The sequence below is a fragment of the Mesocricetus auratus genome, unplaced genomic scaffold (genome assembly GCF_017639785.1).
Source record: "Mesocricetus auratus isolate SY011 unplaced genomic scaffold, BCM_Maur_2.0 Super-Scaffold_100003, whole genome shotgun sequence".
NCBI classification, from domain to species: Eukaryota; Metazoa; Chordata; class Mammalia; order Rodentia; family Cricetidae; genus Mesocricetus; species Mesocricetus auratus.
The window spans coordinates 88,569,567-88,596,760 of record NW_024429188.1 but is presented as its reverse complement, the minus strand read 5'-3'; the positions used below and the strand labels follow the sequence as shown (position 1 = coordinate 88,596,760).

The 27,194-nt window shown below is 43.1% G+C and overlaps 1 protein-coding gene and 1 long non-coding RNA gene across 4 annotated transcripts in view; one reads left to right on the top strand and one right to left on the bottom strand.

Moving 5' to 3' along the window:
* LOC110343396 overlaps positions 1-11,357 on the top strand; it is a 32,004-nt gene extending 20,647 nt beyond the window's left edge. The window contains exons 3-5 of one of the 2 annotated variants that reach the window (XR_005876853.1): positions 1,774-1,853; positions 9,932-10,052; positions 10,914-11,357. This is a non-coding gene — a long non-coding RNA (uncharacterized LOC110343396). The remainder of the gene's footprint in view (positions 1-1,773; positions 1,854-9,931; positions 10,053-10,913) is intronic. The other variant, XR_005876851.1, reaches the window with a different exon arrangement.
* The window catches only part of Slc25a43 (solute carrier family 25 member 43), a 34,027-nt gene extending 10,335 nt beyond the window's left edge, over positions 1-23,692 (bottom strand). For both annotated transcript variants that reach the window (XM_040744548.1, XM_040744549.1), the window contains exons 1-3: positions 23,332-23,692; positions 16,213-16,454; positions 10,949-11,121 (exon numbers count right to left, since the gene is read on the bottom strand). In XM_040744548.1, coding sequence (XP_040600482.1) covers positions 10,949-11,121; positions 16,213-16,454; positions 23,332-23,606 — 690 coding nt within the window. In that variant the 5' untranslated portion in view covers positions 23,607-23,692. The remainder of the gene's footprint in view (positions 1-10,948; positions 11,122-16,212; positions 16,455-23,331) is intronic.
* Between the last annotated feature and the right edge of the window lie 3,502 nt (positions 23,693-27,194).

The window sequence follows — 27,194 nt, the reverse complement described above, 5'->3', positions numbered from 1 at the left end:
GTTCTTACCTTCAGCTGTGTAGGGACAAGCACTCAGACTTGAGGTTCACTCAGTGGCATAAGGGTTCAACTCTGTACTCACAGGGAGATTTCCTAAGCCTGCCGTGAACAGCATTCATTTTTAAACAAGTATCAAGTGCCTGTTATGTGAGACTACATGTTACAGGGATATACAAAAGTATAACATATAGTCCCCATAGGCAACTTGGAGAAAGGAAACATATTTATAATATAAGGGATCCTATGCCATGGTCCCTAGGAGAGCTACATAGGTTGAATATCCTTTATCTAAAAATGATTGGGATAAGAAGTGCCTAAAATTTTGAATATTTCTTTTTTTTTTTTGGTTTTTCAAGATAGGTTTCTCTGTATTGTTTTGGAGGCTGTCCTGGAACTCGCTCAGTAGACCAGGCTGGCCTCGAACTCACAGAGATCCGCCTGTCTCTGCCTCCCGAGTGCTGGGATTAAAGGCGTGCGCCACCAACACCCCGCCTTTTTTTTTTTAAGTTTTTTGGTTTTTTTGTTTATTTTTTTTTAATATTTTTTTTTGGTTTTTTCGAGACAGGGTTTCTCTGTGGCTTTTTGAATATTTCTTAAATGTGGAATATTTGTTCATAATGGGAGATCTTTGAATGGAAGCAAAATTTAAGCATGAAATTGACTATGTTTCATATAACCTTGTTAGCATGAGGGTAACTTTATGCAGTCTTATACGATTTTTATTTTAGCTATTAAATTTTAAGTTTTATTATTATTATTATATATCTATGTATATGTATATGGTGTATGTGTGCAAGTACATGTATACCTTGGCTTATGTGTGGAGGTGAGAGGAAAATCTCAGATATGATCCTTGTTTCCTATTTTTTTTGAGATAGCCTCTCTGTTTACTGATGTGCATGCCAGGCTATCCAGGCCATGAGTTTCTGGAGATTCTTTTAATTCTGTCATCCATCACAACATAGGAGTGCTGGAATTATAGATGTACAGTACTATGCCTAGCTTTATATGGGCTTGGAGAATTCAAACTGAGGCCCTTGTGTATATGTAGTAACTATCTCTCCAGCCCCATCTACAATCTTTTTGGTGTGCCTGTATTTTGTTTGCAGCCCTTTACATGAGGTCAGTTGTGGAATTTTCCAACATGTGGATGTTCAACATTTCTGACTCTAGAGCATTTTGCATTTCTGAGTTCCAGTGTAGGGACCCTCAAAGTTAAGTGAACTAAAGATACTGGGATTGAGGGAGACTGCTTGGGAAAATAAGAGGCAGTATCAGGAGGTAGCTTTGACAGGGAAGGGACACCAGAGCAATGATATTGAGATAAAAATGGTGAGATAGGAGCAAATGCTATGGAAAGGAAATTGTCAGAATCAGACAACCCATGGATAGGATAACAACATCCTTTAAGAGGAGTTTTTCAACAGAGAAACCCTGCCTCAAAAAAACAAAACAAATCAAAAAACCAAAACAACAACAAAAAAGAATTTGGGGGGCATTGGTGGTACACACCTTTAATCCCAGCACTGGGGGGGGCAGAGGCAGGCAGATCTCTGTGAGTTCAAGGCCAGCCTGGTCTACAAGAGCAAGTTCCAGGACAACCATACAGAGAAACCCTGTCTTGGAAAAAAAAGAGGAGTTATTCCCTCACAAACTTCTTGGAATACAACTACTATGCCCCAGGAAATGGGGAAAGAAGTGGGAGTCAGTGAAAAACAGCATCTACCTTTTCAGAGAAGGTACCCTATCGTTAATTCAGTTTCTTCTCCCCCAGAATGCCCTCCCGAGTGGTCTGGAGTACCTGCACTGTGGTTCTCAAAGGGTCAAATATCTGCCTTTACCCGTTATCTGAAAGTAAGTGCTTAGGGGTGGGAAAAACGGCAAACAAAAGCAACAGATACTACTACCAAGGCAAGCTCAGTTGAACCTCTACAGACCCAGAAGTGAAGCTGAGGCAGAGGTAGCTGCAGGAACAAAGGCCTGTTGACCGGAATATAAAATACATTTGGTCTTCAGGGCTTGGGGGAGGGGAACCTCTTCACTATTGTAACTGGATGCATGAATTAAGCAGAGGCCAAAAGAAGGCATGTTTTGCTTTGCCAAGTCAGTACCTTTTTAAATGTGCAACCTTGAAAATTATAAACATTTGATATCGAAATCTGGATTTAGGGGCTCCCCTGAAAACTGGGTGTGCATTTCTAAATGACAACCACCCTTTGGAGAAGAGTTTGCAGCTTAGCTACAGCAGGCACTAGCTCATTTCACTCTTTTCTGGTATGCATATTTAAATGCTAATCACATTCTTTGAGCACAGAGTTTAGCTCTCCAGACTGCTTTCAAAAGACACGATGGCTTAGAATGTATTTGAAGGCTTATTGTTTGGGGCTGAGTGCCTGTTATCTGGGTTTCCCTAGCTCTCCTGTCCACACTGCTTCTGAATTCCTACAGACATTTCATTTTGCAACTCCCTATACAAAGGGCCTCTCTACAAAAGAACAGCGAAGCTGGTGAGGGAAACATGCCAGACTAATGGGCCGTCCTTTATACTCTAAAGGTGATAGAGAAGGAGCAACACAGATAGGGCTAAAGAACATTTGTTCTGCAAGAAACCCACGGGATAGGCTGCTGGGACTGAAATGAGTGCCGATCTTGGAGGCAAACTGCCTGGCCTTTATCCCAGTTCAGTTACTTGAAGGTGGGCTTGTAAGCTACAGAACCTTTGAGTGCCTCGGTTTCCTCATCTCCATCAGCAAGACGGCTGGCTCAGCAGGTAAAAGTGCTTGCTGCCAAGACTGATAACTTGAGTTTAAGCTCCAGAACCTGCCTGGTGGACAGAGAGAGAGCACTGACTCCCTCAAGTTGTGTGAGTGCACTGTGGCATGTAATAAAACAGGCTTAGTAATAGCAGAGCTCACTTGGCACTTTGTAAATTGTTGTAAGGATCAGATGACATAATGAACGTACAGTTGGCCCAGTGCTTGCTGTATCTTCCTGCTCAGTGCTGATGAGCTTCCAGAATCAATCCTAGAGTCCAGTATGTGCTGCAGTATGAGCTGAAAGTCCTTGATTGGAAGCAGGGCAGGAAGAAAAAGGACCCATGGGGTTGAGTTAGGAATGCAGAAGCAATTGGGCTTTGGATTGGTTGGTTGCGGGGACATACAGTAGAGCCAATCCTAACTTCTGATGCTTAGCTTGGCTGTCTGGGACAATGATGACCCTGAAAAGGAAAACCCTCAGAAGACAGTTTTGGGGGAAGAATATCAACTTTGATATACAGTGGGTTGGAATTGATAGGAAGATGTCATAGCTAATGGCACTGACCACCAGGCTGTGAGAACCATGGGCCCAGGACTGAGGAGGGGGCTGAGGCTGAGGCTGAAGATCCAGCGTGGAACATGAGAACATGAGTGAATGAATGAAGTGACTGTGTCCTACTCAGCACAGGTTGCTCAAGCTGGTGACCCTCTCGGTCAGACTGGAGTCTGTTTGAACAGGCTGGGGCCTCTGTTTATTCACTGAGCATGTGTGCTCTGCTCAGTCAGCTGTGCCACCTGGGTCCCACCTTTGTCCTTCATTTCATGCACTTTCAGTTCAAATGCTGACCTGGCCCAATCCTGCTTACCTTGTGAGCTGTGGTTGGGGCAAAGTCCACTGGGATATAAACCAGCAGGCTGACACATGGGTTTGTATCTGATGATATGGAGATACCAAGTATGACGATGAGAGTGGGTATCTGGCAGAGTGGAGAGGGAGGTGGTACACATGGACCGAGTTCCTGTCTCTTTCAGACTCCAGGTCCCATGCTACCAGCTACTCTGCAGACTCCCAGGACAGGGTCCCCAGCCTGTCTTATCCTCTCACACACACCTGCCTGTGGAACTGTTATATGGTTTTAGGAGTCTTTGGTCCCTAATAGGGGCTTACAGATTAACCACATAAATTAATTTTTGTCAACACCTCTCTCATCTTTTCTCTTTTCTTGAATCCTTCCCCTTTCTTTTCTCCTTTTTTTTGAGAGAAAGTCTCACTGTGTAGCTCTGGCTAGTTTTGAAACTGCTTTGTAGACCAGACTATCCTCAAACTCACAGAGATTCACCTGTCCTTGCTTCCCAAGTACTGCAATTGAAGGGCCATGTCACTATGCCCAGTGTATTGTTTCTTCAATACACTTAGTAATACCAGTATCTTCTCTTGGCCAGGTATGGAGATACAGACAGAAGGGCCAGGCTATATCTGGAAAAGCTTGGGTTAACATACCCCGAAGTGTGGAGAAGATTTCAGGCAGGGTGGTATTATGGTCTGTGAAAACATCAGGTAGAGATATGTTTTCTTGGGCACGCAGCTGACCCTTCTCCCCACCAGAAACAGTCTCTCAAAACATGCACATGCGTATTAAAATTATTTACCTCTCCATCCTCTAGCCTGCCAAGCCAGAAAAGGAAAAACAGAGTAAAGTGAGTGTAAGCTTGGTGAAGGAAGGGCTCAGGTGGTTAAACAAGACTTCTGATTATTGTCATTAATGTTCAGAAGAGTTCCAACCTGGTATGGTATTAAACAGACAGACTGTATGCACGGATGTCTGGATAAAAGCCTACTACGACAAGCAGGCACTGAGACAAAGGCACCAGCCACTGTGGGTGTTGGGAAAATTCCCTTTTTAGTTGGCTATCCACCAGACACCTGTTGTTGATTTGCTTCATGTTGGGCAGTGCCATGAAGAAAACCAATGGAATGCAAATGTTACCATTAACTGTGTTCAGGTCACAACAGCTAGGTTGGTAAACCCTGCCTAATCCAGTGGGGGTAAATGGTTTTTATGACACTCTCTTCTTGATGAATTTTGCACTGTGTGCTTTACAAGAAAAAAACTTTAGGTGTTTCCTGTTGCCTCTGGCCCCTTACCCTCCTAACTGAAAATGATTTTCAGCTGGTATTGTGCAGTTGGTGTCTCTACCTTTCCACGGCTCAGAAACCATGCATTTACTGCAGTGACACCTAGTGGCCACAGAAGGTAATGTCATGTTTGCATTTAAACGAACCTAGCACTGTCCTGGGTGTTAATTTAAAAAAATATAGTATGGACAAGTTATTATGTTTATTTTATTTTTTCTCAGTCTTAAGTTATTATGTTTATTAACCCATGAACATAACATTCTTGCTAATATACCTATTAATTGACTTACTATATTTTCAGATGGCATTTATGATGTTATTCATAATTATATGCCACTGTTGTTTTGTAGCTTGATTACATTGCATTTTTTTTAAACAGCCACTATGACTTTTGTTTGTTTTTTTTTGAGACAGGGTTTCTCCGTATTGCTTTGGAGGCTGTCCTGGAACTCCAGGCTGGTCTCGAACTCACAGAGATCTGCCTGCCTCTGCCTCCTGAGTGCTGGGATTAAAGGTGTGCGCCACTATGACTTTGCATTTATCTGAAAGCTATTTTCTGTGTTTTTGTTGTTTTCTTGAGGCTATATAGATGAGGATGACCTTGAAGTTTTGGTCTTTTTGGTTCTATCTTCTAAGTACTGAGATTACAGAGACAGGTCACCATACTCAGCTCCGAATGCAGTATCTTGAAGCTCTGTGTATGTATGCATTATCTAGAAGGTTCCTATACAAAGGTAAAAACGGTTAGGATTACACTCAAATTCTAACTCCCAAATGTATTTTACCCTTGTTAATGGCAGACTGTTAAGGGTATATTCCAGTACGGAATGAAGTACTGACCAGAGTCTTGTACTGGCTAGTTTTGTGTGTCAACCTGACACACACTGGAGTCATCAGAGAAGAAGCCTCAGTCAAGGAAAGGCCTCCATGAGATCCAGCTGTAGGACATTGTCTTAATTAGCAATTGGTGTGAGAGGGCTCACCCCATGGTGGGTTGGGCCACCTCTGGGCTGGTGGTCCTGGGTCCTCCTGTAAGGAAGCAGGCTGAGCAAGCCACGGGAAGCAAGCCAGTAAGCAGCACCCTCAGTGGCTTCTGCATCAGCTCCTGCCTTCAGGTTCCTGTCCTGACTTCCTGCAGTGATAAACAGCAACTCAGTATCCAAAGTACTCCCTCAAAACAAGGACAGGCATTTCATTTCTCTAAAAAGACATTTGAAAAGATACAAATTTAGAGGTTAGTTCATGAGTCAAAGTATCCTGAACTCCAGGCATGTGTTTAAAACTCTAGTCCTCTACCTGGGTATGACATGCCTGCTGGAAGTGTGAGTCAAGTAAACCGTTTCCTCCCAATTTGCTTTTAGTCATGATGTTTGTCGGAGCAATAGAAACCCTAACTAAGACAAGTCTCCTAGAGGCAGTCATTATTTTAGCTCCTAGAAAGAGAAAGAAGTAAAAGCTGAAGGTTTATGGAGAAGACTGTAATCTCACCTCTTCATATCCAGATGTTACTGAACTTCACCTGAAACCTTTTCTAATGAATAGTCCTAGTCCTAGGTCTCAAGGTTCTGGATTTAGTAGGTCCATTAGAGGTAGATCATCAAACTTTACATAAGCTACGCTAAAATCACAATTGTAAGAGGTGAGAAAGTACTGAAAATGCCTCTGGAAGTAAGAGAGATTCTTTTTGTTTTGTTTTGTTTTGTTTTGAGACTGGGTTTCTCTGCATAGCCCTGGCCACCCTGGAACTAAAACTCTGTAGACCATGCTGACCATGAACTGTTTTTTTCCAAGACAGGGTTTCTCTGTGTAGTTCAGCCTGTCATTGAACTCAATCTGTAGACCACGCAGGCCTCAAACTCAAGAGATCTGTCTGCCTCTGCCTCGAGTGCTGGGATTGACGGCAGGAGTTGCTACTACCACCTGTGAGAGAGATTCCTTTTGTTTGCTTTTCTTTTTTTAAAACATTTTCACTTATTTTACATACCCACCAGTTTCCCCTCCCTCTTCTCCTCAATCCCCTTACTGGTCCATCTACTTGCCCCATCCACCCCTCCTCTCTGTCCATTCGGAAAGGAGCAGGCCTCCCATGGGCTTGCACAAAGCATGCTACATCAAATTGTGGCAGGACCAAGCTCCTCCCTTTACATCAAGGCAGGGTCAGGTAATCCAGCCCCCCCTCAGTGTGTGTGTGTGTGTGTGTGTGTGTGTGTAGCTACAGACTGAACCCAGATCTGCACACATTAGGCAAGTGTTTTATTTTATCACTTAACCTCATCCTTAGCCCTAGATCTAGGATTTTTAACAATGAGTAAAATCTTAGGCTATCGTCATACTTTCCATACTCGCTCAGTACTTCTCTGGAGCGCTTTACAAACGTTTAAAAAGGTGTATTTTATAGTTTTGTGTGTATGGCTGCTTTGGCGGCATATATGTGCACCTCGTGGGTGCTTGGTAGCCAAGGAGATAAAAAGAGGGATCTGGCAAGTCTCCAGCACTCCTCTGAAGCTTTTAGAAGTATCTTTTGAGCTGTAACTCAGTGGTAGCACATCCAGCTAGCATGCGTGAGGCCTGAGAGTTCATCCTCAGCACTGCAAAAAGGAAGCTTTTCTAGAAAGAATATGAAGATTTTTGGGAAGAAAGTTACTTTTCTGAAACCTCTGGTTACTATTTGAATATGTTAAAGAGGTTGGATAGTGGTGATCTTATATGATTAAACCGAAAAGGAAAGAGAACTGAAACTGAAGGAGGGGACAGATTGTGGTCCTCAAGAAAAGATGGACTGTATTACACAAACCACTGTAAATTTGCACTGTACTGTCATTCCAACCCTCAGCACAAGGCAGATTTGAAGTTTATCAGGGAGGCAAACGACTTAGAGAAACCAAGGCGGTGTTCTGAAGATCAGTCAAGTTCGAGGGTGTTACAAAGGTGTGAGAGCCAAAGGAGGATGGTGCTGAGATTAGAACGCTCAGCCCAGACACAGAGAACCTAGGAAAACATGTACTTACTATGTGGTGAAAGTCATATCACAAAGTAGTTGAGAAAACAAAGACTATTTTAAAATGGTTCATAAGCAATTGGCAAACTACAAATTCTAAATGTATTAAAGTGCTAAGCGTTAAAGTTATAGTAAAATGTATTTAAGGAACAAACTGGTGAATAACCATAGAGTTGGGGGTTAGGGATGTAATTCATTAGTAGAGCCCTTGCCTAGCATGTGTGAGATTCTCTATTCTGTAAGCACTGACTAAAAAGGATTGTATGGGTAGATCTTTAAAACACAGAAGTAAAGTTACAGACAAAAAAGCAAGAGCAAAAGTACATAGTTACATAAAATTTCAAAATATATACACCATAACATATAAACAGAGATGAGAGAGGTGGTGTATGCCTGTAATCTCAGCAATTAGGGGCGGAGAAGAAAGACTGCCACAAGTTTTATGCCAGCCTGGCTACATAGTGACTCCAGACCAGCCTGGGTTATACTGTGAGACTGTAACTCAAAAACTTCCCACATAAGCAGCATTAAGTTAAATGTTAGAAGATATGACATGGAAGAGAATGTGCAATGCATGACAAAGGTTAATACCTTTAATATGTAAAATTCTTTTACCAATCAATAGGAAAGTCTATATAACCCCCCAAATTGGCAAAGGGCATATAAAATTATAAAGAAATGCAAGGGGCAACTGTGAAAAATGTACAGCCTCACCTATAATCAATGAATTCAGATTAAAGCAATGTAAGCACATTTTCAGCTATTGAATTCACAATGACGTGAGAAATGATAGTTGATGTCAGTGACAGGAGTTAGACCACTCTCCCTTACTGCTGGTGCAAATGAAAGCCTCTAACTTTTTGAAGTGTAAATTTCATTACGAGCCTGGGAATGGTGGTGCACACCTTTAATCCCAGCACTTGGGAGGCAGAGGCAGGCGGATCTCTGTGAGTTCGAGGCCAGCCTGGTCTACAGGACAGTCAGGACTACATAGAGAGACCCTGTTTAAAAACAAATAAAAAACCAGTAAACCAGGTGGGTGGGGGAGAGACTCCTCTCTCTCTCTCTCTCTCTCTCTCTCTCTCTCTCTCTCTCTCTCTCTCTCTCTCTCTCTCTCTCTCTCTCTCTGTGTGTGTGTGTGTGTGTGTAGCTTATACTTAAAATGCCAGTACCCTAGACCCTGGAGGCTGAGGCAGGGAGTCTCAAATAGTTTGAAGCCTTTCCTGGGTTACCTGGGAAGATTAAGGCCAGCCCTAGCAACTTACGGAGATCTTTTTTTTTTTTTTTTTGGTTTTTCGAGACAGGGTTTCTCTGTATTATCTTGGAAGCTGTCCTGGAACTCGCTTTGTAGACCAGACTGGCCTCGAACTCACAGAGATCCACCTGTCTCTGCCGCCCGAGTGCTGGGATTAAAGGCGTGCGCCACCAACGCCCGGCTAACTTATGGAGATCCTAGTACACACAAAAATGTAAGGGCAGGGGATGTAGCTCAGTAGAAGTAGAATGCTTTAGACTTATTTAGGTCTTATGACCTGTATGTCAATTTCTAGGGATATAACGGGTAAAACACAAGAGATTTCATTACAGTGTTGTTGTATTTAAGAATTAGTATTAGCATCATTATTTAAAAACTTAGAAATTTTAACTATTTCTAATTCATTCATATGGTGAAATAATATTTCATAATTAAACACTTAATGGCCTGGAGCTGTATCTGCTATGTGATAGGTGAAAAAAGCAGATTACTAACTTTTATTTATAGTCTGAACACAATTTCCCTATAAAATCATAGATACCAATATATGAACATACATAGAAGAAAAACTAGTAACTTACAATCTATGCATGTTGGCCTAAGAATAATTAATTATTTTCCTATTTTTCCAAAAACATGTATATTACTTTTTTATTTCGGTCAAACATACACACTGTGAGATCAACCATCTTAACCATGTTTTAATATGTGCATTATTTTTTAAACCAGAAGTTATGTTCATTTTAAGTAGTACTAAGGAGACTTAATTTTGTACCTGCACTACAGTCACACCAACGTGGCAGTGGTTCATCTGGACAAGGACAGGAAAAAGGCAACCCAGACAGATGAGATGTTTTGTGGATCGGAGTAGCAGAGAGGAGTGTCGTCATATCTGAAGACAGCATTGGTAAGTCAAGTACCTTCAGGTTTTTTGGTACTGACCAGACTGGTCAAAGAATACTGTAGCAGGGAAACAGGAAGTGGGGAGGAGCATTGAGAAGCTGGAGGGACAAGTTGAGTCACATGGAGAAACCAACTAGGGGGACTACTCATTTCAAGTTGCACATGCAAATGACCCCAAATTAATTTCGACCCAGAGCTTCAGGGACACAAAGATCATATAACAGAGGCTAAGGAGGCAGACATTAGGAGGAGGCACAAAACCAACAGTCTTTCTTGGATTCTGATTACCCACATGTGGCTGTAATCAAGGCCCTCATGTTATATCAACTGATCATTAGGCTAAGCTACTTCTTCATTTTGCAGTCTTTACTGTCTGCTTTTGCCTTTGTGCTCTATAGTGAACATGTTTCCCAGGGTAATTGTTAGGACAGTGCATGGCCAGTTGCACTAAGATAGCACCTGTTTGAAATGCAGTTTCTTCCTGAGAACCCTTGCTGTTCCATGCTTGGCTCTTGGTTTATTTGAGTTCCAGCCAGTCAGTTTTACTATGGGAAGACACGGTGACAAGAAAGAGTGCTATGTCTTCCATGTGGTGGCATCAAAAGGGCACGTTAGCAGGTTGCATTCTGCAATGTCCTTTTCTGGCGTTGCAGGAAGGAGAACTGTAAGTGATGTATTCAGGGGCCAGGAAAGGAAAGGGAGACTTATATGGAAGTTTTCTAGAAGATAGCTAGGTTAGCAGAAGTGTTGAGCCTGCACAGTATTTGTCTAAGCAGCCCTGAGCTCTGTAGAAACATAGCATCAGTGGTGGGCTGTAGGGCAGAATGGGGATGGGTAGACTCTAACGTTCTTTGTGGTTACCTAGCGGCAAATGCTTCACCCACCCCCTGTGCTCCGCACCTGCATCTTTCTCTTCACGGTGTCAAAGGGAAAGGAAAGAGTCTGGCTCACAGCAGCAGCCATGCAGCCATTGGCAAAGTTCTGCAGGTGAGAGAAGCGGTCCCGAGGTCCATTCCAGATTTTCTCCAGGTTCATGTAAACTAGAAGTGAGCCAGCAGAGAAGGGAACAGCACCTGGGAATCAAGTACAAGGAGAGGTTGTTGTCTGGAGGAACCACTGTCTGGAGCAAAGGAATGCCTATGGGGAATGTACAAGGGGAATAGGAGGGTCTGGAGCTGCTGAAAGCCCTCTAGGCTAAGGAGCAAGAGGGCATGTTCTGGGGGTGGGGTGACAACAACATATCGTCAAGATGCCTGAACTGGTTCATTCAAAGTTGGTGCAGTTTCCTGTCAATAAATTGTACATAAAAGAACGCTAAGCAAATCTTGAGAGCTGAGTGTGGTGACACATACCTATAATTCCAGCAGCAAGGAAGTGGAGGGAGGAGGATCAGTAGTTTAAGTTCATCCTTACCTACATAGCAATGTTAATGCCAGCATGGGCTACTTCACTGCATGAGACACTGCTTCAGCAAGAAAAAACCCTCCAACCAGATGCTGAACTTGGGTTTGGGATACAGATGCTGGAGAGTTTAGGGGTAAAGTGCACTGGTGTTTGCAACTTTCATTAAAATCACCAAAGAAACCAGGTCGTGGTGGCACAAGCCTTTGATCCCAGTACTTGGGAGGCAGAGACAGGGGGAATCTCTGTGAGTTCAAAGCCAGCCTGATCAACAGAGAGAGTTCCAAGACAGCCAGGGCCACACAGTGAAACCTGGTCTCAAAAAAAAAATTTCACCAAAGAAAAAGATGGACTGAGGAATGGCTCTGAGGGATGCATAGACATGTAACAAAGTAAAAAATATTAACTAAGGTCTTCAGTGTATATAGTTATTTTCAATTTTAGAACTTTCCAGTTTGTTTGAAATACAAAAGGAGAAAAGAATGAACAGAAACGTGGGATTATTTCCATAGTGCTGAAGAGAGAGCTAGATGGCTCATAAGGTAAGAGCACCTACTCTTCTTGCAGAGGATCACCTACAGCAGGAGTCCCACAAACACCTGTGACTCCAGCTCCTGGGAATTTGATACCATCCTCCAGACTCCACAGGCACCAGCACTAATTGCACACACCCACCCACCTACCCATCCCCCAATTACAAAGAAAATAGAAATCTCTAAAAAAATCACTTCCATAAAAGAAGTTAATAGGCAGTACTTGATCCAGTTTGGGAGGCTAGAAAGGGGCTGTTCTGTAGCGCAGAAGGAAGCATTCTGTGATAACTGTGGTCATGGAGGTTACCTGACCTTGCTTGGATGTCTAAGGGCTCAATTAGCATTATACACTGTGGTATCCTCACCTTCCTAGGAACTAAGATGGTGAGTAAATATCACACTATTTGGAACTCTCACAAATTTCCAGAAACTTTCAGAGCCATCTTTGGTTTACAGATGGACTGATTTGTCTCTCAAAAATGAGATCTGGGCTAGAGAGATGGCTCAGTGGTTCAGAGCACTGGCCATTCTTCCAGAGCATTGCAATTCAATTCCCAGCACCAACACTGTGGCTCAGGACCACTTGTAACTCCAGTTTCAGAGGATCTGCCACCCTCCTCTGGCCTCCATGGGTACTGTACACATGTGATAGACAGGCATGCAGGCAAACACTCCTGTACATAAAGTAAAAAGTGAAAATACAAAAAGAGATCTACTAGATGGGATGGATACGTCTGAGGATGGATCTCAGTGGTAGAGTACTTGCAAAGCTCTAGGTTCCATCCCTAGCAATGCAAAAAAGGGAGACGGAATCCAAGTAGGATATGGTTTATCTTTAGGCAAAGGTACTGTTTAATAAACATATACTATACATATATTAAAAAGGACTCCCTAGTTTTTTGTTTTTATTCAGAAACATTTGGAGACGCACCAGAGAGGCTGAGGCTGACAATCAGGAGTTAAAGGCTAGCCTTGCCTACATAGTGAGCTCAAGCCTAGCCTACACTACATTAGACCCTGTCTCAAAATAGGAATTGAAGGATGCTTTGCCGTGTGTTTGGCCCTATGCCAGGTTCTGGGACTACAACTCAGAGCAAGCTAATTTCTGGAGATATTTACCATCAAGTCCAGGAGATAGCTAGGGAATGCTATTTATGACACTCCTGATATGTATATATATAGTACATATCATATATGTACATATAGTTATATAAGTTTCTTTATATACTTAAGCATCAGAGTGATTAATTTTGCCCAAAAGAGCCAGGAAAGAATTGGCAGAAGCCTGGCGTTGGTGGTTCACGCCTTTAATCCCAGCACTCGGGAGGCAGAAGCAGGCAGATCTCTGTGAGTTCAAGGCCAGCCTGGTCAACAGAGTGAGTTTCAGGACAGCCTCCAAAACAATACAGAGAAACCCTGTCTCGAAAAACCAAAAAAAAGACAAAAAAGAGAATTATCTCTGCCTCTCTGTTATGTTAGGGATTGAATTTAGAGCTCCAACCCCACTTTACCTACCCTTACCCTTTTAACTCTTTGATGTGGGTCTCAGCAAATTGCCCAAATTTATTTGAATTCTAAAGCTCAGGTGGGCCTTGAACTTTCACTTCCTCCTTGAACCTCCCCCTCTTAAAGCTAAGGGGGGATTACAGGCCCAACACAGCATGCCTATAGTAGCCAAGATAAGCCTGGAACTTGATTCACCTGCCATAACCTCTAGAGCACTGAGATTGTATTATATGCATGAATCACCACACTTGGCTTAGAACAGAGAACTTTTGAAGTGGGTCTTGAGCAAACAGTAGGTCCATCGGACACTGAGAGAGTGGAAAGGCAGTCCAGGCAAAGGCTGTATGTATTATCTGTACAATGAATGTGTGTCTCTAGGAAGTACGTGGATTTCTACATGACTTGAACATGAAAGCAGGTAGGGGCATGCTACAGGCTAGGCTTCAGGTAGGGCAGACTGGCAGGACTCAGAATGCCATAGGAGTTCTGGATTTCCCCCCTTAGCTTTTAAGGATTGCAGTGAAATGAGGGCAGAACATTTAGAAGGATCATTCTAGCCAGGCAGCAGTACACAGGGCCACCTGACAAAGGGCCAGATAGGAACATGAGTCTTCAGGAGAGTCTGATTCTCTAGAATTAGTAAGAAAGATGACAGTGGCATGAGCTAAGGCAGAAGAGGGTACAGACTTGTGCATTAAGAGGTCAAAGTGACAAGGCTTAGTGACGTTAGTGGGCGGAGGAACCAAGGTGATTCCTGAGTTTCTTCGAGCTTGGGCTACTGGGAGAAAGGAAGGAAGGCAGTCTTATTTACTAAGGCATGCATAAAGAAAAGTAAGTTTGACACTAGTGAGGACATCAGATTTTGCACCCAGGGAACATGGAGGTCGGCATTTCCAATAGAGGTATGGTTCCACTAGGAACTGGTATTAAGTAGCTAAGGAGAAGGTCCCAGAATCATAGTGTATCCCACTGCCTGTGTGACCTTGGGCCAGTCATGTAGCTTTCCAAAGTACCCACTTTCTCATTTGTAAAATGATGTCTAAGAGGCTGTTCAACAGGCAAAAAGTTAGACAGCCCTGGTAAGGTGGCACACATCTGTAATTCTAGCACTGAGGAAGCTGAGGCAGGAGGATCAAGGGTTAAAGGGCATCCTGGATAGCATAGCAAGTTCCAGGCCAGTCTAGGTTACCTAATGAGTGAAATGCTAGATATGAAGAATAAGTGACTGTGTTCTATTGCTCAACATGGTAACTATAGTTAATAACTGCATTGTACAGTTCAGAGTATCTAGAAAAGAGATTCTTAATAGAATCGGGGAACTCATAACAGAGAAATGATAAATGTTTGAGGTGATAGATATGCTAAGTGCTCTGATTTGATCATTATGGAATATATGTGTGTATCGAAATATCAAACATAGCCCATAAATATATACAAGTATATATCAATTAAAGAGGTCTTGAGAGATGGCTCAGCAGTTAGTGTCCTATGTTCTTGCAGAGGACATGAGTTTGGTTCTCAGCATCCATGTGAGAACATGCATCCAATGTTCTATTCTAAACATACTTCTTCATACAGATATAGATATATATGTGTGATTCATATATAATAAAAGTAAACTTTATGGGGGAGGGAGAGTTATATGTCTTCAAGAGTGTGGCCCTGGTAGGTTGACCATGATCCTGTGGACAGCCTTATACCCATAAGTTTATATTTGGGTAGTACAGATTGGACTGGGTAGGTTATTAACAAAGAAGACATGAAGTTGAGAAGGGGTTAGGGAAATAAGTGGGGAGATCTTGGAGGAGGTAGGGGAGGAGTAGCGGTATGATCAAAGTACATGAAATTATATGAAATTCTCAAAGATTTAAAAATTATATTAAAACTTAAGAATAAAGATAAAAAATTGAATGAGAAATTATAGTCAGAGCTTTTACCCAGTGAGTACCCCTAAAAATGTTAGCATTGCTATTAAAGATTTTAGAAGTCAAAATATACTCATGCTTGTTGAAACTACTAGCTTAGGACAGAGTAATCTAGAGAGGGTATGTAAGGTAAGAAAGCCAATGTAGAAGCCTGGGTATGGTGATATGTGCTTATAATCTTACTACTCAGGAGGCTGAGTTAGAGTCTAGCCTGGTCTACATAGCAAGTTCAAGGTCAACCAAAGCTACAGAGTAAGACCCTTTCTCTTAACAAACAAATAAATAAACATAAACACCAACAAAAAGAAAGCCAATATAGAGGGTAAAAATAAAGCTGAGGGAGGAGCCTGGGGACCAAACATAAGCAAGCTGACAGTGTCAGATGACTCAAATGGGCCAGGTATATTGGATAAGAGAGATCTGCTGGAGAAGTGAAGACACCCAGGAGACAGTGGCACCCTAAAAGTCAAGTCTCCAGAGGACAGGGTGAATAAACTCATCTAGTACTACATAGGTGGACTAAATCCTACTGGATTTGGCAAACAGAAGCTCTGTATATGTATAGCTCTGTAAAAGGCTATAGATATCACTGAAATCCTGTTGTGCCTGATGGTGGATATACGCACTGAAGATGTTTGTCAGCTTGGCAGTTTTGAGGGTGGCATTGAAAGCCAGACTTTTCTGAGTCACTAGAATTGTTTGGCCTACAATCTTGAGGCCTCTAAAATTGATTTAAGTATTCATGAAGGTATATAATACCTTTACATGTGTCAAGAAGTGGTGTCAAGTTTCACCTTACCTAAAACACTGAGGGACACCCCTCGATAAAGGGCCAGGAACCCTTCTTGATGATAAATAGTAGAAAAAGCATGGATAAGCCCTCTGTAAGATGGGTCCAGCATGTTCTGCACAATCAGCCGGGTTTTGATGAGGTCTGTAGGGTATGTGACAATCATGGAAACCATGCCTGCCAGACTTCCGGCCACAATGGAGCTCCACTGGGAAATATGGCCCAGGTCATCCATGAACAGCACAACAAACCTGGCGGGGGAGAAACAGAAAGTTCTCAAGATATGAGTTTTGGACTATGCTGGCATGCTTTACACCACTTCAAATATTTCCTAGCATTTGGAAATGCTTTGGAATGTGAAAAATATAGAATTATACTGGGATTACTGAATAATAAAATTAGATTCTACTATCCTCATATAATGCTAGTTAGCCATAAAGAAGAACTGTCCAGCTTCTGATCTGTATCTTCCCCCAAATTCTTCCTACTTCATTTTCAGCATTTTACCCTTTTATCCGCGTAACCATCTAACTTGCCAGTGGGCTGTAAAGGCACAGAAGCAATTGCTACACCGGAATGTAGTCTTTCCATATTCTTGAAATTTAAAGGGGATAGAATTTCTTGGAATAATTGCAAAATCCAGAAATTTCACTCTTCTCCAGCACTGGGAATGGAATCCAAAGTCTCCCACACATTAGGTATACCCTTCTGTTACCGAGCTTCATGCCAAGTCCAGCATCCCAGAAATTGAGTTCTGAGGCCCAAAATCCATGCTAATATCAACTTTAATCATAGCCACAGGGCTTTGGCTTCCCGCAGAAGGCCCTACATCCAGCTAGCTGATTAGGTTAGAATGATTAACTAGCTAGCCTACAGTGAATCAGCTGATTGGATGACAAGGCTGCCACCAATTAAGCTGTTTTCTTTTTTTGGTTTTTCGAGACAGGGTTTCTCTGTATTGTTTTGGAGACTGTCCTGGAATTCTCTTGGTAGAGTGGGCTGGTCTTGAACTCACAGAGATCCGCCTGCCTCTGCTTCCCAAGTGCTGGGATTAAAGGTGTGCGCCACCAACGCCCGGCTGGCTCAATTAAGCTGTTTTCAATACCTTGCATCCCTCCTCTCCCTCAGAAATGCTATCTGACTGTCATGTGGTGGGTTGAACTTCTTGGAAACTCCTTGGTTCTGGGAGGTGTCTTATTGGAGAATTGTGTTTTGTTTTATTTTGTTCAAATAAGCTCTGCTAGACTTTGTATAAAGAATTCATTTCCTTTATAATAGTAATTACAAGTGGAGCTGCTGTCTTACTAGTTATCAGAAAAATGACAAAAACATGACAAGGCCAGGGCGTTGGTGGCGCACGCCTTTAATCCTAGCACTCGGGAATCAGAGGCAGGTGGATCTGTGAGTTCAAGGCCAGCCTGGTCTACAGAGTGAGTGCCAGTATGGCTCCAGAGCATTACAGAGAAACCCTGTCTTGAAAAACCAAAACAACAACAAAACAAAACAAAAACCCATGACAAAACAGCCTCTTCTCATCCAGCAGACTGGCATCATGTCAAATGATGGAGAGAATGTGTGCAAACTGACACCCTCACCCTTTGCTGGAAGGAATATAAAATTGGTAGAATCACTTTGTAGTATCTAGTAAATATGAAGAAACACATGTTTTTACCCTGTAATTCCATTTTCCAGTTCATAGTCTAGAGGAACTCTTACAGATCTACATGTGAAGACACACTACAAACATGTCTTATAGGAATGAAAAGTTACAACAATTAAATGTCAAAATGTAGGGGAATGCAAAAACGATGGCATTGTCATTCCACCTCTCAACGTCAACAAAGATATTTTGGGTTTGGTGGTATGGGCCTGTAATCCTAGCATTTGGGAGATTAAGACAGGAGAATCTTGAGTTTGAGACCAGTCTGGGCAACAGAATAAGCTAAAGGCCAATCTGGAATACAAAGAGCGACTCTGTTTAAAAATAGTATGTAAATTGTGGATGGTAGGTATATGAGTGTTTGACAAACTATTCTTTGTATTTCTCAGTAGTTTTACAATTTAGTTTAAACCACTTTGCATGGACTTTTCTAAACGCAAACTATAAACTACCTGTTATAAGCCTTTTTATGGGGGCAGGGAGCAGGGCATCCCCAGTCATGAGTGCCTACCCAGAAGAAATATTTACAAGGGTACTTCTACATAGCACACCAGGCTACAAAAAGCAAGTTAATTTCTTAGTGATGAGACTGGGAAACTAGGAAAAATATTACTTCCTGCCATAGAATGGTACAAGGAGAATACCGAGAGTTTGGAATAAAAGTAAGTGAACAGAGTTGGGCTAAAATACTTTTAACTTTTTTTAAAATGAAAGTATCTTTGGCTCTCAAACTTGTAGTGGAGGTAGGTTTCCTGTTGTTCAGATGACAGCTGGCCTGATGAATAATGAGTGGGCTTTCAAGTGAAACCATTTGAAGTTCATTCATAACATCTCCTTCAAGGGGTTATTGGTGCATCTCAATTGGAGCCCTGGCTATGCTCCCAGCATTGAAGGGAATGATATACAGACAATTAAAGCTGGCATTCACCAATGGGCCACTGACCTCTGTATTAATGCCGGCATACTGCTTCTGTCCTCTGGCCAAGCAAGATGGAGGGACAGGAGATACACAAAATGAAATGATTGTCTGATTGTCTGCAGCAAGCTGGCAAAAACCCTACTTGGAGTTTAGTATACAAGAAGCAGCTCCATTCTTTCTCATTGTCCCATTCTTATTCCCTATCCTATTCAGCCATTCTAGGACATAGGCTAATTTATTGCCCATTTGTTGACTAACCATAATGCACCAGATACTGTGCTAGTTCTCAGCATATATCACATAGGAGAACTCAGCAGTCCTAACAAGGAAATGACTGATTGCTAGAGGCATCTACGTGGAAACAGGTCCTTGGCTTGCTAAAGTACTTGAACTAGGAAGAGGAACCCTAGCTTGTTATGTTGGTTTGTTGTCTTAACTATCAAATGTAGAAAATGAAAAAGAACTTCTTTCTTCTAAGACTCCTAACCTCTAATCTTCCCTTAGAATAGCAAAGTCAAGGGGCTAGAGAGATGACTCAGTGGTTAAGCGCAGTGGCTGTTCCTCCTGCAGAGGACCAGGGTTTGGTCTGCACATGGTAGTTTGGTTCCACATGGCAGTTCACAACCATCCGGTGCCCTATTCTGACCCCTTTTGGTACTAGGCATGCACATGGTGCACATATGTACACGTAGAGAAACACTCATAACACATCTGAAAAAACAGAGTCAATGTAGATAACCTTGTTAGGCTACCAAGGACATCATTGTGGTCCCTATCTCTTAAAACTGTGTCTGACTGGCTGGGGAGGCAGTGTTCCATTTTTGATCTTCTTCATGTACATACCAGCATAGAAGCTTTATTCAGTGACACTGAGACTGAATGCACTGGTGATCTGCAGGAACCCCTTTCTTTCAGCTCATTCAGATTCTACACACACCCTAGATATATATGACCAGTACTTCCAATGCTAACACTGCTAGCAGCTCAAACATCTTAACACAAGCTCATTGGTTATGAAATGAGGAAATGGGGGTGGCTCTAAACAATTCACAACTGCAGGGACCCAAACTAATATATATTCAGACAAACAAACTCTTGTGCAATAAAGTTGGAGAACTTTCTTTTTAATGCATTTGAAAGCCATCCATTATATCAGCCATTAGTTGCTTGTGAAACACAGCACCCACCACTCTAAGCAGTCATCTCCTTTCATTGTCAATCCAATTAAGCAGACATTTTTAGCTCTGTAGTAGTGGACAGAACCCTGGACCAAGGAGCCAGAGAATGTTTTCAAGTTCTAGCTCTGTCATTGGAATTACGGATAATTTTTTCAACTATTCCATTCACTGAATATGCTGAATGTTTTGTTTCAACCCATGATCAGAGAGTGTACTGTTATTCAGTGCCACCTGTTTTGAAAATTCATGAATTGGTAGAATGAATGATAAGCCATGACTACCATCTTTATGGAGGAAGGATGGCTTCACAACTGATCAACCTTTCTAACTATAACTTGTCATTCACTAGAATGCTTCCTTTTAGTTTTCAGAAAGAAAATAATCTGCCAGAAAAATATTAGCAAAGCTAGTCTGTGTAATCCTCTGCTCTTTTCTTCTTTTCTGTCACCAACCCATTGCAGATACTCTCAGCGCCTTATGGTGTGACAAGCTCCTAGCTGCTATTACCACCCACAGTCTTTCTCCTCTTCCATCCTATCCTGCCATCACGAGACAATCATCCCCCTTGAATTTCTAATCACTCCCCCCCATAAACATTTCCCATTGCCACCCTCACATACCAAGTCTGATTTTCAGGATCTCATTCCAACCTGCTTTTCCAGCTGTTTGTGCTGCATGCCTTTCTTCTCCTAGGCCTGTGTTGACATTACCTGCAATGACCTCATCTCTGCCCATGAAACTCCTACTCATTCTCCCAAGGCCAAACTAGATAGTTTGTTCTCCTCTGTGAAACCTTCCCATCTTCTCATCCCTCACCCTAAATGTGCATTTCTATAGCACTTGATCCTCTGGCAATTTATATTAATTAAATACATTGTATGTTTGTGGACTGAGATATACCAGTCCTTTTTTTAAGCTACTTTATAAATTGAGGCAGGGGAACCTGTTGCTTTCATTCTTGCCCTGTCTCCAGCATCATGTGCATGGTGGTTGCTTCTGGGTCCTAACTAATGTCAAATGAAGGCAGAAAGAAAAGTGGCATGGTGGTATAAGGCTTGGAATCAGAAGGCCAATTGATAGTACTGCCACTGACTAGGAGTGCTCCAATGTGAGCTTAGTTCTTTTTTTTTTTTTTTTTGGTTTTTCGAGACAGGGTTTCTCTGTGGCTTTGGAGGCTGTCCTGGAACTCGCTTGGTAGTCCAGGCTGGTCTCGAACTCACAGAGATCTGCCTGCCTCTGCCTCCCGAGTGCTGGGATTAAAGGCGTGTGCCACCAACGCCCGGCGAGCTTAGTTCTTTATTATTGAAAATGGACATAGTACTTTCTGTCCTATGAACTGTTTCAGGCAGGAAGCAGAAGTTGTGGAGGCCAAACGATTTATATGTATAGAAAAGCCATGCCATTAGAATCAGGCTTTGAAAATCTGTCCCCTCCTCCTGTTCCTTTGTACACATTCTGTCTTATCCAAGGAAAGATTTCCCTACCACTTTGCAGAGAAGAGAATAAAGTAGGAAAAATTGAGTCATTAAAACTCAAGAAGACAGATCAGGCACCAGTGTGACCTCTAGTGATCTAAAGGGATAACACCAACTGGCAAGCTAAGCAATAGTGGAGAGACCCCCTCGAATGCCCATTCCTGATAATGAACTTGATGTCTATAACCATCCGGGAGCCTTCATCCTGTGACTGATGGAAGCAGAGGCAAACACACAATTAATCACTGAACTGAACCCAAGGAACCCAGTGACAGCGAGAGAGGAGCGATGAGCAAATTGGCAATGAATGGGCTGGCAAAACCAGCAGAGACAGCTGATCTGAACAGGGGAGAGCTCTTGGACCCCAGACTGACAGCGGAGAGGCCAGCATGGGCCTGATCCGGACCCCCGAATGTGAGTGTCAGTGAGGAGGCCTGGGCAACCTATGGGGCCCTGAGCAGTGGATCAGTGTTTATCCCTGGCATACAAACGGACTTCGTGTGTCCATAACACAAAGAGGGATGCTCTCTCAGCCTGGACTCTTAGGGAAGTGCCTGTACCCTACCCTGAGTGAAATGACAGACTCTAGATATCCCCTATGTGGAAGGAATTGGCAATAGGGTGGGAGGCTGGGGGGTGTTGGGGGATGCGGGAGGAGGAGAGGGAGAGAGAACTGGGATTGACATGTAAAACAAGTTATTTAAAATTAAAATAAAATAAAATTAAAAAAATTCAAGACTGCATGCCATATGTTGCTGGGGTAACAGCAGAAGCCAGGAAGCCACAGAAGATGGCCTGGAGCACCCAAAGATAAGGGTGAGCCCATTCAGAATGCCAACTGCTGGGCAAGCCTCCCAGCTCTGGCCTTCCACGTAACAGTGTCAAGATAAAACCTCTTGATTCTCTTCCAAGAGTGAACTATGTGGTTAAGACTGATTAGTTTGTGGGGCTGGGGATATAGTGGCAGAATACCTCACTCACTGGCTTCAAGGCCTGGGGTTTCACCTCCAGCCCTGGAAACAAAACAAAAAGTAGCCTGTTCAGCTCCTGTCTGTAGGCTGTTTGTCTAATTTAGAGCCAAGGCCAGCCTTTAGAGCTGACACTGTGCCTTCCTAATGAGGAATGCAGGGACTGTTGTCCCCAACAGAGAAATAGTCCCTCCTCTAGAGTTGCCATCACTGGCTTCCTTCTTTTTGGCTTCCTTTCCAGCTCCCATGCAAGTACTCTTGAGTTCTTGTTAGGATCACTCACATGCACCTCCATTTGCATCTCTAGATCTTTCCCTGAGTAGCTGTGGTTGAGAAGGTGAGAAAAGTTCACAGGATGAGATCAGTGGGTGGCTGGGGGCGGGGAAACGTTAGGCTGAGAAGACAGGTCCCTGCTGGGGAAAAGGAAGCTATAGGCCCCGTTGGATCCTAAAGCCAAGTTAGGCTGGGCAGTGGGCAGGACTCTTTCTGAGACTGGTCCTTCTTCCTGTACTGAGCACTTAGTCCTGGGTACACTGGTCTCTCCTAAGCCAGCGGAAGCAAACATTTCCAAGTTGCTGGACATTGGGAATGGTCAGACCTCACTTCCTTGGGAAGCCTTTTTTGTTTCTTTACCCCCAGATATCATTTGCCAATTCTGTCTTCTCTCCTTGTACCTCCCAGAAAGACTAAAGATTTCACAAAACTGCAGCCCACAGGGCAGGAATCTCAAAAGCATGTGAAAAACTGGTACTGTGCTTTAGAGGCCACACATCCGGCCTTGTGACCCCAAGGCCCCAAGAAACACCTCCCCTCTGTTATTAGGAAGGAATGGAGGCTGGGACATCTTAGGATTCCCAGTGCTAGTACATCAGGGTGGTGGCTCTGCCACCCGAGTCCGACCTCCCGACCCCTCCCTCCAGACTCTTACTTTCTGTAGGCAGTCAGCTGCACCATGCTGCAGGGGAAGAGACGCAGGCACGCCACGCCATTCCCCTTCCACAGTGCTCTGGGCCCCTCAGTCAGCCATACTTGGCGTCCCGCGGCCCACAGCCCTTGGGTGTGGCCTCGCACCATGCCGACCTGGGCGAGCACGGTGGCGAGCTCCAGGGGCGCGGTGACGCTGAGGCTGAACGCCCCCGCCAGCCCTGCACACAGGAGCCGCTGGCTGCCGGTTAGCCGGCCATCCCGCCTCCACGTAGCCATCGACACCCAGCCCCTCGCAGGCCACCTCGTGGCTGGTGCCCGGGGCTCGCGGGCCACCGGCAGAGAAGTCCGGCCAGGCCCCGCCCGGCGTGGGGCGGACTTTCGAGATGAACTCGGGAAGCTGCGCCCACGCCCGAGCAGCGCCTCCCGGCTAGGGTGGGATCGAAGGCGACTTTCTCAGGTATCTGAGGCATGCCCAGTCAGCATGTATTTTCAATGCAATTGGCAACACTGGGGCTTCCATTTTCTGCGGCGAATAGTCACCCTGTTCTCTCAAGACCAAGCCAGCAACACTTGTTTCTAGGTATTCACAGGTCCCTCTACCTTGCTGTTTCTCAGCCCCTTTCTCACATTCTATCTCCCCCTCCCCCGACTATCTTCTCTTCCATCAACCTCTTTTATTTAAAAACCCTACTAAAAGGTTGTGCAGACTGCAGAAAGGACAGAGCTTGTATAACAATCACAGCTGCTACCCAATAGACACTTGCCAAAAACTCAGTCGTGCATTCAAACCCACTTTTAGCAGATAGGGCCTCATTTGCAGAGGCTGAGGGTGTGGTTAGAACACAGGCTCTGGAACCTACCTGCCTTAGAATCCTTGGCCCTGTTGATGACCAGTCATATGACGGTAGGGAAGTCACTGGATCTCTTTGTGCCTGGGTTGCTTCACCTGTACTATGGAGATGGTACTTTCTTTCCTTTTCTTTTCTTTTCTTTTTCTTTTTCGTTTTTTTTTTTGTTTTTTTTTGTTTTTGTTTTTGTTTTTTTTTTGGTTTTTCGAAGCAGGGTTTCTCTGTATTGTTTTGGAGGCTGTCCTGGAACTCACTCTGTAGACCAGGCTGGCTTTGAACTCACAGAGATCTGCCTGCCTCTGCCTCCAAAGTGCTGGAGATGGTACTTTCTAGGAGTTGTTGTGGGGATTAAATGAATACTGACTGGAACAGTAGCCAGGTCTGTCTGTGTTGCTTACGAGGTTATGATTAGATATTACCTTATAGAAGAGGAAACTAAGACATAGAGATGCTTACTCAAGGCTGAGTGTCTGCTGTAAGGCAGACGCAGGGTTCATATGTAGGTCGATTTTAGGCCTACATCTACTAAAGTTCACACACTAGGATTTCATTGTATAACTGACTGCAGTGTGGACATTCAGTGATTCTGTTAAGTAAGGAATAGGACAATAAAGGTAAAAAGGTGCTAACTGTGACTTGGCCAGAATCTAAGAAGGATTTTAATGAATTAAAAGCTTTCTACTTTTATTTCTGTTTTTAAAAAGGCACAACAATAATAATTACAGGGAAGGTGACAGTTAGCAAGCACTGTTAGTGTAAGACATCCCAGGTTGGTAGTTGCCTTTAGGTTTGCATCTTATTTTCTATATTGCTTGTCATGATGCTAATGGAACTTTTCCTTTTAAGTTAGACATATTCATCTAAGCTGGCACATACTTAATATATTCATGGGACACAGTATGATATCTAAACATACGCCATAGGAATTTCAAGTTTTTTTTTAAAGAGAACTCTTTTTTTTTTTCATTTTTCGAGACAGGGTTTCTCTATGGCTTTGGAGGCTGTCCTGGAACTCTTGTTCTTGTAGACCAGGCTGGTCTCGAACTCACAGAGATCCACCTGCCTCTGCCTCCCGAGTGCTGGGATTAAAGGCGTGTGCCACCACTGCCCGGTGAATTTCAGGTTCTTGACTCAGCTCACTACTAAGAAACTAGGGACATGGCTCAGTGGGCAAGCATGAGCACCTCTGTCATCCATGTAAAAGCTGGGCACAGCGACCTGCTCGTGTCTGTCTGAAACAGTGAACTCCTGGTTTGGTGAGAGAACTTGCCTCAAAAATTAAGGTGGTGGTGTCAGAGAAGATAGGCAGGAGAAAATGTCAGAATGAAACCAAATGATGTGTATGTTAATTTTAAATTTAAAATAAATAAGTAAAAGCAATACATTGAACAATAATTAAGTCAATGATTGGGGAAGACACTGGATGTCAGCCTCTGGCCTCCACATTACAAGCGTGCATAAGCTTGCTCCCCATCCCTCCTCTTGTTCCCCCTTCCCCCCCTCTTTGCATACATACGTACTAAAATAAGTGAAGGGTTTATTTTGTTTTGGCCAGAACTAAGCAAACAGAAATTGTGAATCCCTCTCAGCTTTGTCTATGCCAGTGTTACAATTTATACAAGGTGAAGAAACAGGGTTGAAATAATGTGCATATGAATTTAGCAGTGAGACCAAGTTATTAGAAGCCAGAGATAAATCTTTTCTTGTGAGAAACCAGTTTATCTTCTGGTACCAGGGCTCATGTGGGTGACTTAGCCTCACCCAAGCATGGATTTTTCCCCTGGGAAATTCTAATCCTTAGGGCCCCTGTTACATAGATACAATGTACAGCAACCAAATCAAGGCAATTAGCATGTCCATCACTTTAAACATTTGCAATAATATACTGTAGATTTCAAAATAACCAAAAAGAGGATTTTTTTTTGGTTTTTATGAGACAACTCTGTATTGTTTTCGAGGCTGTCACAAAAAGAGGATTTTTGAATGTTTCCCACACACAGACAAAGAAACTTCCTAAAAAAAGAACCATTTTAAGTCTTGTAAGCTATAAGGCTAAGAAAGATGAGGTCTATTTTAACATCTCAAGTATATTTTTTCCTATGCGGATACATAGAACATTAAAATGATTAGCAGCAAGACATGTACTCGATGCCTCCTGCGTTTTCATGATGAGGTGCTGACAAGACGAGTTCTTATTTTCCTCAGCTAGTGTCTTTCTCCTCTGATGAGCACTGGACATGGCAGGATTTCCACTCGAGCACTTATTTGCATTACAGAAGCCTTGTTCTGCTGTCAGCAGCTGGGGAATGCTTATTTGTCTTGCCTTCTGAGTTGTTGTGTCTTGCGGGAAGGGAATTTCCGAGCTGTGGAAAGTGGCAGAATGTAGCTTTGTAACTCTGAAGAGCAGATGTAGGTTGTAAAAGGGCATGAATTGGAATTTTGGATCATGGTGAGGATACCTTCAGGTACCAGTTCTGTTCTAAGCACTCTGCTGCCAGTGAGGCTGTCTCACTGGGACTGCAGCTGCTGCTGCCTTACCTTATTGCACAGAGAGTTGGTTCAGTTGAGCAGTGTCAACTAAAAAAGAAAGCCATTTTCTTTTGGTGCTGTGGAGTTGAACCCGTGGCCTTGTACATACAAGGCAAGCGCTTTACCATCGAGCAACGTCCCTAGCTCAGTTTTAGTTTTTTTTCAAGTCAGCTTGTGTGGGAACTTTAAATGCACCTTCTTGGGATTATGTACTCTCTTTTTTATTTCTTTTTCTTTATGCTTCTGTCATTAGCACAAACATGATGTTCAAATGAGCCAGAAATAGAACCACTTTACGTCTAGAAAGCTATAGACCAAGAAAGATAATGGGGTCTATTTTAACCTCGAAAGCATATTTTGGTATTTTTTTCTCAGCAGTTAATATTGAACAGTAAAAAGACTAGCAGCAAAGTGTGTATTTGATGCCTGCTGTGTTTTCATGATAATATGCTTACAAGATGGGCTCCTATTTTCCTGAGCTAGAGTC